The following is an 18,158-nucleotide window of genomic DNA, read 5'->3' as shown; positions in this document are numbered from 1 at the left end:
AAATAAATACAAATTTTAAAAAGCAATGATGATATTTGTAAGTGTAATATATTATTAATCTGTTGTTAAAATACCATTATATTTGGTGAAGAGTGCATTATGAGTTGTTCAAGCCTTGAGACTAGAAAGTTTAGGACTTGGGACATTACTCAGGACTTCAGACCCACTTGTGACTTGACAGACAATGACTTAGTCCCAAATCTGCAACTAACAATAATTTTAACTCCTGATTAATCTGCCAATTATCTTCTTAATTATGTGATTAATCTTTTGGTCTATAAAATGTCAGAGAATGGTGAAAAGGGTTAATCACAACTTCCTAAAAGCCAAGGTGACGTCTTTTTTGTTCGCTTTGTCCGACCAACAGTTGAAAATCAAAGGAGATCCAGTTTACTATCACATAAGACAAAGAAAACCAGTGAATCTTTTACAACTGTGAAGCTGGAAGTAGATAATGTTATGACATTTATGCCTGCAAAATATGACTCAAAAGATTTATTTTCTGTCAGTTGACTAATAGATTAATGAACGAATCATTTCAACTCTTCTGTTAAATGAAGGCAAAATCCCCCCTGCCCAAAAAGTTGTCATTTTCTGGTTCCAGTTTCTCAAATGTGTGGATTTGCTGCTTTTCTTTTGGGTTCTATTGCTATATGTTGAAGATCTTTGGTTTTAGGACCTTTGGTTGAACAAAACAGACAACCTGATGACGTCACCATGGACTCTGGAAATTTGAGATGGCCATTTCTCACCATAATCAACAGGTTAATAAACTAAAAGAAATGTTGGAACAATAACCAACCCAACAATCATGAGTTGAAGCCCTAAAGCCATCAAAAATTAAAAGAGACAAAGAACTCCACACATAAAGGGTCTCAGACGTCACAAGAATACAACACACATTTACCGGCACATGAATGGACATCTGCCTGCGTCCATAGTCAGCCCTGCTGTAGTCGTCACTGTAGCTGTGTGAGTGGATGATGCTGGGTTGGCCCAGGTGACCGTCCCTGGTCCTGAGGGTGGACAGGTCCTCACTGCGAGAGAACCCCCCATGGGCGAACTGTGGCATGTAGGTCTGGTGATCAGGTTCTGGGGCCAGGAGCAGGGGTGCTGGAGGTTGAGCCCGGCTGTGCTGGTGATGGAGCTGTTGTTGAGGCCCATCAGCAGTCGCCAGATGAAAGAGGGGATTCTGGAAGGAAAGCGGGTAGCGCATGGCGGCGGCCTGCTGTTGCTGCTGCTGGGATAGCGAGTCGGTGGTGGTGCCCATCTGGCTCAGCTGGCTCAGCCGAAGACCGCCGGACATGCTGGAGCCGCCAGAGCCAGCTGACAACCTCCCACCGGCCCGCAGCTGGCTGCTCAGGCCCGACCCCAGGCCGCCACCGCCTCCGCTGCTCAGCCCTCCGAAGCTGCCCATGCCGGCGATGGAGGCCTGGGAGGAGTTGAGCATGTCCACCGACTGCAGGTTAGACACGCTGTTCATTCGGGAATCCTGGAGGTCCATCATAGATACGCTTTTATTGACACTGAGCACCTAAATAATAAGGGATATGAGAGGCTTTTGCGCCCCCTGTTTTTATGTATGTTAGGTGGCCACGGATGATATGGGTGAGGGTGGTGCGGGTGTTTTTACCGCGAGGCCTGGATATCGGAATGCCTCAAAGTATTTCCCAGGAAATACCGCTAGGATGAGTTGCGTGGTGAATCAGTGGAAAAAAAGCAGATGTCATGATATACTACAGCCTCGATCACACGATGGCAGATTCTATCAAGTATGACTAACATGCACGTCATACTAACCTCACTTTGATAAAGATAGACCTAGTGGATGGGATGATGATTCCCCAACTCAGCATGATAAAACTCACCTTAGGGTCTGGCTCCGTGATGTCCGAGCTGCTTGTGCAGTAGGCTGGGCTGGATCGGGCCAAGGGAGGACGTGATACATAAAACATGTCTTTGGAGGATGCTCGATGGGGGTGGTCACGGTCCTGAAAACTCATCTGGGAGCGAGATGGCATGACTCCTCCGGTGGAGGTGGGGGAAGGCAAGCGAGTGATATCTATAGAGCTGGAGAACAGCAGTGAGTAAGGTCAATAACTGAGGAAAGAGACTTAAGCGTGATTTATGTCTTGCTCAACAGAAATTATGTATTTTCGATAGAATCGCTTGACACTTTCTTTCTTTCGCACTCATTGAGAATGTTATGTCGCAGACACCGTCATATTTTCTGCTGCTGGTTTACTGGAGGTTCCCAGCAACAGCCGGAAGACGATCAGGGATGCAGCCTTTGTCAATGATGCCCCAAAGCTATGGAACACACTACCTATAGATATCAGAGAAGCTAGCTTGCTAAATATATTTAAAAGAAAGCTAAAAACGTATCTGTTCACTTAGCCTTTAACTAGCTCTGACTTCCTGATACAGGTCTGAAACTCCTTCTGTTTGCGCTTTTCTACTACTGAGTTTTGTGCATCCTGATGTGAGCAACATAGGGCCAGATCCGGTTGACGAGATCATGAAAACAGTTGGCAGACATCTGAAAATCCCGAAAGTTCATCTCCTTGTTCATGTTACATATTTGTTGGACCAAAGCATATTTACCCCACAGCTCCCTTGTTTGGTTCAATGGACACACTGACCAACTCCTCTTTTTGCGCTCCAGTTTTTACGTTAAAAATCTCCTCATCTGTAACTGACTCCTTTCATTATTAAAATGCAAAAAAAAAACACAAAAAATGCAGAAAAGATACAGCTGTCAGAGGGACAGCTACATCAATTGGAATGATATAATATAACAAAATCAGACAGCTAGAAAATAGCGTACAGTTAACTTGGAAATGACTGAAACCTTTTGGCGAAGCATACAATGAAAATGTATGTATGTAACTTATTAAAAGTATTGAACACCCTATCATAAATCAGGCTTACGATATAATTCGAGCTGCAACGATTGGTTGATTAATTGTAAGTCAATCTATTATAATCAGCAACTATTTTGATGATCTATTAATCAATCTGAGCTAATTTTTAAGATACCATGCCAAAGTTCTCTGTTCTAACTTCTCAGATGTGAGTATTTACTGGCTTCCTTCATCTTGTACAAGAGTAAACATAGGAACAACAACAAAGGAATCAAAGTCGATCAATCAATCAACTGTTCAGTGTTTAATGTGGCCTACCTATTAAGATCCCTCATCATGAGATTTTGGAACTCCGATGAGATGCCCCTGTTGAAGCTCGGCCGTGACAGCAGCCTGTCTGTCTGCCTCTCCTGCACCCTGTCTGTCTGATGGCTGGGCTGCCTCTGGAGGTGTGGGTTACGCAAGGCCATGCTGATGTCGTTCAGGAGGCGAGGCAAAGGGCCCAGTTTGATGATGGCATCCTGCGGTTCAAAGAAAACCAGTTTTGCTGAGTTTTGCTGCGGATTTAAGAGATAATTAATTTTGAGTTATCGAACGTAGAGCTTTCATTAAAATGTCATATATCCATCGTCACCTGAGTTAACAACAGCTCAAGCCACAACACAGACTGATGAGCCTTATTTAGCAAGAATGTTTGAGGTGTTTGGTTTAGTTTGGCTTCATTTAACCTGAAGTGATGTATAAGGGGTGGACAGTAACATGACAACCTGTACAATATAATGCTCTTCAGTGCAACAGCGCTGAAATAAATGACAAATACTGATAAATACTGTTATTTTAATTTAATTTAAGCCAAATGTACTGGTGGTTTTGTACTAGACTGCATTATATTATCATGTATAGCTGAGATTTATTTCCCTTTACATGAAAGTATAGTGTATGTGTCTAATCTCTGTATGGCAAAATTATTGAAATAGAGCAGTATGACCAGATAACAATGAAAAATCACACAGGGAAAATATGTGTAAAAAGATGACAAAAAAACAAAATAAAAGGGACCAAAAATTGTTCTACATAAGTATTATCTAGAAAATCTACACAAATAACATGTCTCATTTTGGAAAGAATGACAGTGTAAATTTGCAGCTTAAAATAGCACAGGTGACGTGTCCTGTTTGTGTTTACCTTGCTGAGCTGAGCTATGACCTCCCAGAGGAGACTGTGGAGTATGGACAGCTCTCTGCCCAGGTCGATGTATCCTTCAAAGCCGCCCGCATTGCTGACACTGTCAAGGTTGGAGATCTCGTACAGAAACTGCTGCATGGAGCCCCACTCCATCTCTAAAAACTCATTCATGAAACACATGTACTCCTCTTTAGTGCCAAACCTGCAGGTGGGGAGGAAAGGAAAGGCCAGTGGGGAGAGTATGGAAGAGAAGAGAAGGGAAGGTGACAGAAAGGTAGAAAGAATAAGTCAGCAACACATGACTCTGAAATTAAATGTCAGCTAGAATCACCATCTATGACTACTCTACTGTGAGCTTCTGTTTCTTCACATCACATGAATGTCTGTCATATCCACTGCCAAGACCAACACACTACAATACATTTTGGTGTGAATCTATGGCTGTAAACTAGAGGTCTGTTAGCCCATCAGGACCCAACAGGCCCTTATAGCTGTGTCTATGCAGGTCAGGCTCGGGCTCGGGCTTGGGCTAATGTTAGAGAGAGAGCATGTGTCAGAAAAAGCTCAAAGTTATATTGGTGTCTGGCTGTTACAGGCCGGGGTTGGGCTAAAAGAATTGCAGACTTTGTTGGGCTAGGGCTGGAGTTTTTGGCCCATGCAGGACTCTAACGTTAACAAATGTGTTTGAAATAACAGTTGCTTCTGGAACATTCCAGAACATATCACTTATTGGGTGGTTATGAGTCAAATAAACCAAACTGACACAAATTCCAGTTACAGCCCAGCTGTTCCAACATAAAAAAAGTATTTGTGCTTAAATGACTTGTAACTAAACTGATTTTTTTTGTTGGCAAAAGATGAAGCATTTTGAAGTTTCTAGCACAATCAGATGGAAAGTTAGGAATCATTCTGAACTCATTGTCAATATAGCGTGAGAATGGAATGGAATGTTTTTTGTTTTTATTCAAACTGTGAACAAACATGCCACTTTTAATAGGTGCAGGATGAAAGGGACATACTAGAGGTTACGAAGTCATGAATGTGTCTGGAGGGGTAACCCAGGGCTTTGTACTCGGCCCACTAATGTTTTGAATGTGTGAATGTTCCTGTATGCAGATGACATTGTCATTTACTATTGTGCCCATTGTCTCAGTCAACCTTGTGCCTAACAAATGTTTTATTCCTCATTATGATCTACATATAGTATTAAATGCTGGCAAATGAAGCTTATATTGTTATTGTATTCTAAATTGACAGATATTATTATAATAAGCATTTTGAGCACTGCAGAGAATGACTGAACATGTCTAAATGTAAAAATATAGTTGCATATTTTATGTAATAAAACTGACTTCAGAAAGGAAAACTTTATGAAGATTTTAGTTTTGAAAAAGGCCTGTTTTCTTGTACTTCAAGAACTGATTGGTTGCTTCTTTGTTTTTATATTTGATTATGGATCTTGGCTGAATGCTTCCTGTTTAAACATGTTTGATATTGTCTTACATACAGCAGTGTGCTGGTTAGTGACTGGATGCAAAGTGTAAAAGCTGTATAGTAAATGAAATGAAACTGACTTGGAGAAGTTGGCCAGGTTTTGCACTACTTTTGCGATGAGGGTGAGCGTGCGTGACGTCTGCTCGTCGGGATACTCCTGGGTGAGGTTGAAGAGCGATGGGGACATGATGGCAGGACACAGGAAGCGCAGGAAGAGGGAACCACTGATGAGACGGTCAGCGATGTCTTCCCGACCTCTCTCAGCACAGCGCACTCTCCAGGAGGCAAAAACTTCCTTTAGCTCTCGAGGGAACACACTGTGAAGGGGACATATTACAAGTCAGGATCAGAAACAAAATGTGGAGATTCAGAGTTTCTTCAGTTCCCTGTGAAAGAATCTGAAGGCTCGTGTATCTTTAAAATAGCAGAGAAGAATAAACAGACTTGGAACAAAGGATTTTCTTTTGCACTTGCATTGAATAACTACTCACCAATGGGAGTTGACGATCTTGCAGAGTGCTAGTTCACAGCACATTCGGAGATTGGCTTGGTGGTCTGGGAGCACGGAGGGTGGTGTTCTCATGGGGTCCACTTCGCAATTTTCCTCTGACTCATACAAGGCCCTTATGAACTCTCCTACAAATGACATTTCATTAGTAACAGCAAAATGGCAGAAACTATCCCCAACATCGGTTCAGTGTTGTTCATACAAAAAGCAGCAACAACAGCAACTAATAGTACAAAAAGGAATCCATTACGGGGGATTAAAAAGCAGCAAATTTAGCAGACCAAATGCAGTATTGCTACAAGACATGCTGCAGTTTGGAAAAAGGGTCATGACTGTAAAACAAAGACAAAACTGGGAAACCTGGGTGGCAGGCTAATTAGCAAACAAGCTAATTAACTACTGTATCTCAAAGGCAAACTTTAGAACTACTGTGGTTTGCTGTATCTACGAGCCAAAACACTCAAAACACACACACACACACACACACACACACACACACACACACACTAATCAATTTTTGGAGTAGGAAGTAATTAAACGAAATGAAGAAACAGTCTAAATATTACAGATTGTAATCACTGTAATGTTTACTTGAAATTAAATGAGGACAAAGTGAGAATCTAAAATTTAAAGTGGACTTGAAATTCTGGCAAAACAGACTTAATTTGAGGCAAAAACATTGGCGTCATCACAGACAATGATTTTAACGGTTGATTTCAGATCATATCATCTCCTTCCTAAAGCAAAGAAATTAATGTTTTGTTGTTGTTTTGGATTAGAAAAAACAGGCTTTAGATATACAAAATGCAACAGCCAGAGATTTAGGAAAATACAAGTGACAGAAAGCACAGCAGACCCATCTTACAACGGATTTTAAAATGTCTCACATTTTATTCTTATCATTTTATTCTTGCTTTATTTATTCTTACTGAAAGTTTATCTTTATTTTATTCTAAATTTTATTCTTTTTCTCCTACCCTTTATTCATTTTGAATTTATTGTTTAATAAATTATTATAATTTATTGTTTAATAAATTTAGTTTTAAAATAATTTGTTCTAAATGTTTTTGTTAATATATATCATTCGATATAATACAGTTTGAGCTGCACGGTCTGTATGAAAGGTGCTATACACATCAAGTCTTTTCTCATTATTTCCGTACTTAAAAATTATGTAGTGTAATGTACCTGTTTAGTCTTATGCTTTAGTATCAGTTGACCTTTAAAAATACATGTCCAGGCAGTATACTCTGCTTGATCATAACCAGTCACACCTTGGTTTATTGTTTCATGTATCCACATAATGTGCACACACACACACTCAATTGGTGTATTGTATTGGATGCAGGATCTGATGTTCAAGGACGAAAGTGGAAAGTACCTAGGATCTGATAGGATTTGATGTTCATGTATTACACCATTATGTTCGGGCTTATGTGGGAAGGATTAAAGAGAAGAGGTGGAGATTTGACAGAATCTTCACCAGCATAAAAGAGAGCACACAGAAAGCAAAACTTCAGTCCTGCTCCGGAGTTTGACTCATTGAGTTGTATGTGTTGTTGTCTGCGAACACATTAAACTCAGTTGCACTCGATTCTACGTGTCTCCAGTGATTCCTTGACTGCTGAGTATTTGGTTTTAAAGATACTTATTTTGGACAAGAGCAAAAGTAGTCTAAAAGTTGAAGACGAGGTCGGGACCCACCAGGCCCAATTCCGGGCCCCGAATTCTGCTTCATCAATTACTTAACTTACATTATTCTATGAAACATTAACTTGCCTCCTTTCCACTTGCTGTTTACAAGTAGAGTAATAACACAATGTAACACACAGTGACCAATAACTCTACAATATGACATTTTAAGACTCCTATGTAGCCTACAGCCCTGTGGTGGAGAGTTGCGTTTTGCCTCCAGCTCATAAAATAACGTCATTGTGACGACAGCCCTAAAAGGTTCTATAGTTCAAAATATCATCAACGGGAACCAATGAGGAGTAGTACCAACAACTGCTAGACATACGCTGCTATAGATGTTACTCTAAATTGACACATCTTGTCCGTATCGCTTAAAATCTGAATTTGTTTTACTTTACTCTGCTCTCAAAACCCAAACAAAACCAATGTGCTGACATGGCGACGCATCAGTGTGGACTTAAAATGACGTTAGATTCAGGTGGATGTGATTGTCTTTAGTGATTGGTGCCTGGTGATTAGGGAAAATCAACCCCCCTTGCCTTATGGAAATTAGATAGAGTGGAGGCAATGTCAGACTGACGATGGAAAGGGCAATGTAAATGTTGCGCAGTTGCTTTAATATACACAGTGACAAACTCAAATGTCAAGTGCTCCACTGTTGTGGCTGACCTATAGCATCCTTGAGGTACTTATGTCCGATCAGTTTGAGGTACTCTTCTATGGCTTTGGTGGCCAGAGTGTTCTCTCTGAAGATAAGGTGTTCTCGGTCGATGAATCTGTCTACCTCGCACATCGCCATGTCTGACAGGAAGTCCTGGGGAAAGGGAGAATTAAATCATTGCTCTTTCTGAAACACAATGTCTACAGAATAATTAAAAAAAGGATGAGATTTTCTGGTCTGAAAAAGCTTTTGTTTCAGCACATTTTCACATAACGATGAGTCACACAGAGCTGTCCCTACCTTAGCTTTCCCTGTGCTCTGCAGTATATGCACCAATGCACAGGCCACTTCCTCTTTGCTCTTGACGCTCAGCACGGGCTCCAGCACAGCACACAGGGTGCGGTAGTTATTGGTGACGTACTCTGCAAACTCCTTGTACAGCTCCATGGGCAGGATGTTCATGGTCTGGAAGCGGGATTTGAGGCGTAGCGATGCATTGATGATCTTACCCCCTCCAACACCAGCCCCCTTGGTGAGGACGCTGGGCTGGATGACCGGGTACCACTGCTCCACAAACTGACGTCCGGTGATGCTTGAGATGGGGATGCTTACAAGTCCTAAGTATGTGCTCTTTTCCTTGAAGACAAAAAAAAAAGTAGATGTTAGTCGAGATAAGCACGTGTCAAAGAAAAGTTGCCTCTCATGAAGCTGTGCTGTGTGATTTTAATAAATAATCAGAGAGTCTGAAATGTCAAAAAAATTCACATAAAGCTTTTCGCACTGAATAAATAATGAATAGCAAGACTAACACTGGATCCCTGGAGTGTCGTTTGAAGCTAGAAATTAGTTGTTTTGCTATGGTGATGCTAAACTGAGAATATAAGTTATCGTATTTGTGAGTCACAATTCATTATCTTGCTTAAAAAAATATTATTTCTAAAAGTGAAAAAAACTCAAGGAGTAAAAAATAAGATTTTTTTGCTGAGAAAATACCACAGAATGGTCATGATGCTGTGTATCCGCAGGGGGCTGATAGGGCTGCTGATCCGTGGCAATGACTCAATCAATTACGATTGTTTCGGACTTTTTTTTCTTTCCAGCCGGCGCTCTGCTTTTGAACAGACTCACAGCAGTTTGCAGACACTCCTGTTTCCCCCCAACCCAAACTCTGGATGTTGCATAACCTTAAGCGTGATATTATAAAGTCATTAAAGCAAATAACAAAGACAAAAGAATCGCCAGGGTAGATTATTTTGCTATTGGCTTTTTTTCCCTTATAAAACCACTGAATGACAATGCAGGAATTTAGCAGAATGTTTCCTCCTCACAATTTACTTCCTCATCTCTTTGTTTTTGTTGAACTAATGCTCTGAAGGGCCAGCTTGCTTACTTCTGTTTTAAGAATTGTGGAGGAGAAGAGGCTGATTTAGACTTTGCCCTAACTTCTAAATTTAACCTTCACTTTCAGGAATATCATCACCTTCTAACTTGACATGGCAAAATTGTTAGAAAACTGTTTCTTGTTTACACACCCAGCAGTTATACAGCAACATTATTATTCATTTGGCCACCTGAGTAATCTAAGTCCAATATTTACTCTCTTCTAGCTCTGTCTGCGGTGTCTACCAACTCCTGAGGGAAATATCTGACTCCTTAGCTTCTAAATGCCCCACCAGCCAGTCGATAACCATGTCTGTCTGCTGAGAGGTACTGTAAAGTTGGGTTTTACAACTTTTTAGCTGAGGACAGCTGCCTGCTGTGGCCGAAAACGATGCTGTGAGAGCAGCCAGTATAGCTAAAATAGTTGAGTGTTGAACAGCTAAATAATGCACAAAACACATGCACAAAATATTCTTATTTTTGCCCTTACTTAAAAATAGACAGTATTCTTAGCAATGGTTAAGGAAAATTAATATTCGACGCTGATTAAGGTTCCCTAACATGTTGTTTAGAATAGAGCAGAAAGAACTTTATTCATCCCCGAAGAGAAATTCAACTGTCCAGCGGTCAAGTCAAAATATGCAAAACTGGAACAGCTGATGCTGTTTGTGCCATTTTGCTCACCAATTCTTGACAGGTGGAACAAATCATGCCTTACCAAATAAACAAAAGCCTTAAAATTATAACTTCTCAGCACACTAATTTTGTTTCTGGGGTGGAGTGACATGCAGCAAAGGGCCACAGGCTGGAGTCGAACCCGAGCCGCTGCAGCAACAGCCTTCTACATGGGGCGCCTGCTCTACCACCAAGCCACCGACGCCCCAGGGTCAAACATTATTCTTAGGGGATTTATTTGTGTGGAAAAAAGACTTCACAGGCCTTTAAAATCTAAAACTAACATCAGTGTAAAACTGTACTGGTATAATCATCTTTGTTTTAAAATATATATTTTTTGCGAAAATGTTGGCTCTTTAAATTTGTGTCCCAGATTTTTGTCAACTCAAATCCAAATCAGAATTCTACAAAAACACTTTAATCAGTTTAATCAGGTATAAAAGGGGTTGGCTTCACCATAACGACTCCTGTTTCACTTCCTGGTTTCCAAAAAAGTACTGGTAAGCTCTCTATTTTTCAATAAAGTCAGGTGTGTTTCAACCATAACATGTCGACTCCGTCGCCCTTCTGAGTCCACACTAAATAAAAATGGTGGTTTAAGAAGGAGTATTTTGATCAGCATTAAGAGAACTCTTAGCAACTTTGAAAAATAAAATGGCTACTCACTATGACTGCTGTGAAATTAATAAAAATATAACTTCTGTCAACTCCGTCAGATCTCCTGTGACATCCATTATGTACGCTACTTAAGACAAAATTAAATCACTGGGAGTTTGGCCCGTTACAAGCTTTAACAGTCAAGATACTTGATCTTTTAAAGTTTATTTTCCCAGCCTAATTGAAGAGTAAAAAGAAGAGTTTTCCATCAATGGTGGAAAGCCTCACTCTTTCATTCCTTCAACCACCTCCTCGACAGCAGCCTCGGCACTGCAATATTTGCGTATATCCAAAAACCTGTTGATATCAAAGTCTTTCATGATGTTTGACAGGAGGTGCATTTCTCCTTCCAAACACAAATGTGGGCTGTTCTTTTGGGCATGCATCTCCGCACCAGCCTTGCGAATTGTTGGCAAGTTGGTTTGTATAAGACATGTCCATGACAACGCACAGAGCGACACCTGGCAAGAGGCCAGGTGTCGCAAACTGTGGTAAGCATATTCTGAATGAGTATGTCCAAAGAATGCTTCTAAATGCTGAATAATATAAGCATATTCCACGTCTTAATTGGAAAATGCTACATTCAGACAAAGGCCTTATTTGGAACATCCAAACAGAATACGCTGTTTAAGACCTGTATAAAATTCTAAATATTGTCATATTCGGAATAATAGTGGAATATTCATGTGCATGTGAACGTAGCCAATGAGCAGAAACTGTAAAGCTGGGGTGAGCTGCAGATTAAGATGATAATTCCCTCTCGGTTTATCACTACGAGCAACCTCTTTCACATTGTCACATTGTTCTCACATTGTCATATTATTAATTTCAGTATAACATTAACAATTACAGCCACTTTAAAATTCACTGTTAGGGTGACTGGGCAATTCTATTCTCATAAAAGCAAACCAGAGCTTTAACAGACTGCTAAAATAAACCAAATATTCCCACAGTGCTTGTGTCAAACTAGCCATTCTCAGACCTCCATGTTACCCTACAGATCTCTCTGTCACCTTGCGTCTCTTCTTGTCCGTCTCCTTGTATAGATGAAGGCGTAGGTTGCGAACGGCGGGCAGGTTGTTGAATTCAAAGTGCTCGCCCCAGAAAACGGTGTCGGTGCGGGGCTTGCTGGTGGTGCGTGCGTACAGCATATCGTCCAGACAAAGTTCGCAGTAGTAGCGTTTCTTGGCTGGAAGCTCGCGGGCCTCGATGATCCACAGTTTGAGCACATTGTCCACCCTCCGGCTGTTGTCCTGAGTGGAGATGAAGTCAGGTCAGATAAGGTCAAGTGCACCCACTGTTATTAAAGAGCTTTACAAGAGAAGATGCTACGATGTGGGGGTAAACATGACAAAACAGCCAAGAAAAAAGTTCAGAGATATGGAAATAGAGACAGTGTGTGTGAATAAATGGCGACAGCAGGTCAGCCTGCAGGAGTAATGACAGGAGAGAAATAGCTGGTGACATGGCGGTTGAACTACTGTGGATTGTAGGCTGTGCTTGATAAATTGCTCTCAACTCTGGGCTTGAACACAGAGGCAGACGACAGCGTGACAGAGATGCAGAGAAGACAGATAACAGAAAATGTGAAGGATAAGAGTAGGTGAGTGGTGTCACCGGCTGAAAAAAGTAATTTGCTTAAACGCAGAAAGACACAAATGACACAATGCAAATGTGCTGCAAAGACGAAGGACAAACAATGGTGGTAATGCTTCTGTAGACAGCTACACTTCCTAATCATGATCACAAAGCCCAAGCTATATTTGACATCCCCCATGGGAGGAGAGAGCGCCGTGTTGATTGCAGAGTGATGTTTCAGCGAATGGGGGGCTGAGTCATTTCAGTTGGGCTCAAATGCCATTGTTGTTAGCCCCCTGTTTGCTTCAGACTATTTAAGTCCTAATTTAGACGACTCAATATGTGAGCATCAGCTAGATCCACAGTTCTTAAGTTCTCCATTTGTATGCACTTTGATAGCCAGCGCCAAACACAAGGCATAATTAATTCCAAACGTCTGAGTTTGAATGCGCTGGGCATCTGGTGGCTCAGTTTGCTAGTGCACATACGGTGCAGCAGCACCAGCATGGGCTCGAGTCCTCTGCCTTGATATTGTGTTACATCTTCCCTAGTTTCTGTCAGATCTGGATTTTACTACCAAAAAACTACGACAAAGCATGGTGAAGTGGCTGCTCGCCTTTTGAAAAGAAACAACATCCAAGCAATCAAAGCTCAAAGCGGGATTTAAAAGGCTCCAGAAAGTTCAGAAGCATAATGATAATCTTTGTCTCTGCAGTGAGTCTTATCTCTGTCGATGCATCTGGTCTGACATGCACAGTGCGTGTTGTTCAGGGGTAGGAGGGGGATTTTGGAGAGAGCCCCCGTGTGGAGTCCTTGGAGCTCCATGACTCAGCTGGGACCCCCGCGGCCTGAGCATCTGGACGAGGCATTCAGCTTGGGCGATGTTTCATCTCAGTCTGGCTTAATAACTCTGAGTCCCTGGTTGCCATCAAAGCTGCATATCTCGCATGCCTGTTCACAGTTTTTTTAATAACAGTGAGAGGAGATATTGGGCAATTTCACAGAACTATGAAATCTGGGTGAAAATTAGGATATTGGTTTTTGAGTCGATATGAAGAGCTGAGATTTGTTTTTTGTTTTTTAAGCTGTGAGGATGGAAATAAAATCACAGCACCTTAAAGCTGCACTAGGATTTTTTTAATGTGAAAATACACCATCATATCTAGTAAAGCTGCATCCCATCTACACTAATTAACTGTAATCTGGTGTCAGATATTAACACACTGATGTAAGGCCTCATGCATGAACATCCCAGGTTTGTTTGTACGAGTGATCCAACCGGTTTCAACCTGATGAGCCCCACCTGAGATTTGATAATTAACATATGCATTGCCTCTAAAATGGCCAAATACAGTAAGGCTACCTGCTCTGCACCGTTTGTTTCATTCACAAAAATGTTACCAAGAGAAGGATTTCTGTCAGAGCAGCGCTGTACTGTGAGGGGGTGATTTAACATGAGGTTAGATTCCTCACCGATATATCGACGGGATAATATTAGAGCCAAAAGGAGGTGATGTTCCACTGTCAGGTGCAACAGAGGATCATAGTGACCCTGAGGCAGCTGACAGAGTGACAGAATCTTCCACTGAACTATGTAAGCCAAAGTTTCTGTGCCAAAATATGGCAATAAAATCCATAAAATCTTAAAAACCGTCCAGTAAATTGGTAAGCCTCGATGATGATGATGACAACACAGTGAACACATTATGATTGTTTCATCAATATTGTTTTATAGTGTGCTCACACCCAACATGAACCAATAGTTTCATGTGGCGCAATTAAATACTGACAGTGCAGCTCGCTATACACGACCAATTGGCAATAATGCACATCTGCCTTGTGGCTGCAGTTTGATTGGCTGTCTTGATGTGAGGACCTCTCCCCTCATTGCTCCGCCAGTTTGGTCCACATCACAGGTATCCCTGCATGCTTTGAACAGCGTATCAGTCACTACAAATACCAACATATTTTCATCCCAACTTGTCAAATACTGTTGCTTTGTCAATGGACCTACATGTCTAAGTATGTCGTGCTGAGTACCCTCCTGCGTCTGTTTTTTTACAGACGCAGGAGGGTCTCCTTTTACACTCGTTACATGCATTGTGTCTTTTCAAACTACTGTTTTTTACAGGAAATGTTAAGTTCCTTACATGCATACAGTCTTCAAAATAAACTTGGAACGTATGTGAAACACTTCATTTTTAGGTTTATTTCCTTCGTTTTAGGCAACAAAAGTCTGTGGTTAGGGTTAGAAAAAACATCATGGTTTGGCTTAAAATGTACACTAGAAACAAACAGCAGACTCCCGGGTGAAAGTCTGAACCCATCCACCACCCCTCCCTATACACTCACTATATGGACTTTCTCATTTTTTATATTACAGTAGTTGCAGGAAGGGTTACATACTGACACTGACTGGTGCATATAATACCAATGAAAAGGGTGTCTAATGCATTGGTATCTGATGCCGACATCCACTGATGAAGTGGATGTATCTGACAAGTTGAGTTGTTTACGGTGCCTCTAAGACTAAAATGCCCTCCTTCCATGATGAGTTGGGAGTGAGAATGGGCTGCCCACACACAATAATTGGGAGCAAATGTCTGGTCATGTATGGTGGGGCTGCATCAAAAGTCAATGCAATGACCAGAAGCGCTAATAGGCTGAAACATTAATATGCTTACGTTATTTGTGTATTTGTGCAAGTTGAAATTTTTAAATTTTCCCAAGAGATTTACGTGATGTTGTTAAGCGAAAGCCTTTGAGATTCTCCAAAATGGTCACTGCTGTAGTCACTCGGAGCTCTGCAACTCAACGTCAGTACTGCACAGAGACAGAACAGGAAAGCAAAGAGCTCCGAGATTTGTGATTACAGCCATAGGGCTACATGGCAAGTTCTGAAAATACGTATTTGTGACACTTGTGTGAGCTGTTTTGTTGAGCTGTTTCTCAGCAAAATGAGTAATTGTATTGATCATTTATTGTGGAAAGTAAACAATATATTCACCAGTTGCAAAACACTCATACACATATTCACGTAACATGAGGCGAAATTTGGCTTCCTGTTCAGTGTGAACACACTGTTACATATATCATTATCGTATTTAATCAGTCAGATTAAGGTGCAAAGATCAACGATCTAATGAGTAGTTTTCCCCCGGTGAAGAAAGGCATCTGAAAATGACTCGTACGAAAGGTCTGGACTACACGTGAATTTCCTTTGTGCAAGAAAATTTGATAAATGCCTTAGAGCGCCTTACAGGAGCTGTGGGTAGGATGTAGTGGCATCTAGTCGCCTTGCAGATTGCAGTTAGCTGAATACCCCTCCCTTCCCCCCTCCATTTCAAAGTGAAACAAAACAGGTGATTACACACTAATGAAAACATAGTTATGAATAACAGAATAAAATTCTGCCAATAGATCTCCCTAAATCCTGCACCCTGCTCCTCTGAATTACTCGTACATTGCACTTAAGAACAATCTGTTGTTGCACGTGGTTCTTGCATGAGGCCTCTACAGTGAGAAAGGACCTGGACTCTCCAGTATTCAGTCTTTTGCCTCTTGTCCCCTCAGCACATTTCAGTATCCAGTATCACAGACATGCTGGGCTGGTAAACATGAGCCTGCTGTGTGCAATGGGTTACTGACTTCACATTACCTGATTCGTGGATATCAAAGTATTTCAAAAACAGCAATTTGTATCCTCCACCCTGCAACGTTACCTTGTGCAGCTTTAATATTTGCGTGGAGAAGCGACTAAATTGTTCAACACAGACACACACAGACACGAGGATGGAGTTCACACAGAGAAATGAAGCGGTGCGCTCTTATTGAAAACAGACAACAACGGGAGACGGGGAGGAGAGAGAGAGACACACAGACAGAGGGATCATCCTTTTTTTTTTTCTTCCTCTACCGCATCCCTTTCTCTCCCCTCACCTTGTTGGGCTTGACAGCTCTCTGCAGGTTCTCGATCCATTTGTCTCTCTCTGCAGCTGAGCGACACGCAAAGCACTTGGTTCCCGATGCTGTAGTCACCTGAGGTTATAGCCAATGGTAAATTCAACAACCACAGCCATTAGTAACTATGGAGACTGCAACTAAGGCGCCAAAACAATGTCTTGTATTCACTCTCAACCTCTGTCATGTTCCACTAATGGAAAGATGATGGAAAAAGCTGACAGACTCCTGCAGCAAATTATGTAGGGACTACGGCTCATTTAAATGTCCTTGTTTCTTTCATCTTCCACATGTAAGAAAAAAAAAGAATACCACTTTCAATTCACAGTCTCTCTCACATCACTGTCACTTGTCAAGATGGAACATTTTCTGCTGCTATTTACTGCTCTGTACACTGCACTGTGTGTGTGAGTGTGCTGCTGTTTGTCCACACCGTGCAGCTCGGTTCTCACCTCAAAGCAGTACTCTTGTCCCAGGATGCTCGAGTGGACAGGTTTGATGATGGCGTCCTCGTCCAGAGTGAGGTCCAGCGCCTCAGCAGCGCTGCTGGGAGACAGCAAGGACTCATGAGAGTGGGACTCTTTGAAGCTCTGCATCAAACGGGTCCTGGAAGGAGTGATAGTTGAGGAGATGTGGAGAGGGGAGGCTCTTTTATTGAAGGTTGCATTACACTTCACTTCTGTGTATAAAAAAACTACAGCAAATTTCTGTTTGCCAATGCATGAAAATTATAGTATGTGTTAATAATAAATCCCCAAAACTCCAGTTTCTTCATATTTATCTCTGTGCTGAAACAAACAGGCGTGTGAGTGCTGCACAATATGTGTAAATATGGTAATAAAGGGGCTATTAACACATCCCCACTATCTGTTTATGAATATCTAGTGCCAAGCAAAAGACTCTCAGCTGGTAACACAAGACGTGTCAGTCTGTGAAGTTGAATATCAAAAAATATTCCACACACAAAATGGTGATAACTTCCTCTATTTTTACTGCAGCCTCCATTCATGAAGGCAAGAAAAAACACCACAAATCAAATTTTTCGTTCTTTGTTTAAGACAAATCATGACAGATATTTTAGATTTCAGTTGGTCCTGCCAAGATGTTGCCTACACTGATTCACTGTAACTGTTCCTGGGTGTTTACAGGTATCAGACACTTGAATTTAATGCTTTTCAAGATGTTTTCAAGATCATTTTAACCAATTTTGAGACTTGATTTGTAGAGAAATCATCTGTTTTTATTCAAGCATGGTGAGTACAAAGATAAGTATATATGTAGTCCTCTGCAGAGTTGAGTTTTATGTAGAAAGATGGTTATTTGAGTGAGTAAGGTTACATGCCAACAGGTAAGTGCAGGTATAAAGTAAAAACACAGTATTAGGTTCAGGTAGAAGAGTTTTATGCAGAAAAGTTGGACTCATTTTGAAAGAATAAAAGAATAGAAAGGATGGGAAAGATGGGAAATGGAAAGAGCAGATAAATTAAATGAAATGGAGTTT

General features: G+C 41.3%; 1 protein-coding gene across 15 annotated transcripts in view; it reads right to left on the bottom strand.

The window, feature by feature from the left end:
- The window catches only part of syngap1b (synaptic Ras GTPase activating protein 1b), a 217,200-nt gene that overhangs the window by 30,932 nt on the left and 168,110 nt on the right, over window positions 1-18,158 (bottom strand). For 5 of the 15 annotated variants that reach the window (XM_078171409.1, XM_033641193.2, XM_078171410.1 and 2 more), the window contains 11 exons: window positions 17,110-17,263; window positions 16,637-16,735; window positions 12,133-12,372; window positions 8,708-9,043; window positions 8,416-8,560; window positions 6,035-6,179; window positions 5,624-5,860; window positions 4,050-4,251; window positions 3,183-3,385; window positions 1,869-2,070; window positions 908-1,492 (listed from right to left, as the gene is read on the bottom strand). In XM_078171409.1, the coding sequence (XP_078027535.1) occupies window positions 908-1,492; window positions 1,869-2,070; window positions 3,183-3,385; window positions 4,050-4,251; window positions 5,624-5,860; window positions 6,035-6,179; window positions 8,416-8,560; window positions 8,708-9,043; window positions 12,133-12,372; window positions 16,637-16,735; window positions 17,110-17,263 (2,548 nt within the window). Of the gene's footprint in view, window positions 1-907; window positions 1,493-1,868; window positions 2,071-3,182; window positions 3,422-4,049; window positions 4,252-5,623; window positions 5,861-6,034; window positions 6,180-8,415; window positions 8,561-8,707; window positions 9,044-12,132; window positions 12,373-16,636; window positions 16,736-17,109; window positions 17,264-18,158 lie in introns of all 15 variants that reach the window. The other 10 variants (XM_033641197.2, XM_033641198.2, XM_078171415.1 and 7 more) reach the window with 7 other exon arrangements.

This window comes from Epinephelus lanceolatus, chromosome 10 (genome assembly GCF_041903045.1).
Source record: "Epinephelus lanceolatus isolate andai-2023 chromosome 10, ASM4190304v1, whole genome shotgun sequence".
In the NCBI taxonomy this organism is placed as follows: Eukaryota; Metazoa; Chordata; class Actinopteri; order Perciformes; family Serranidae; genus Epinephelus; species Epinephelus lanceolatus.
This window is presented reverse-complemented; position numbering and strand designations above follow the sequence as displayed.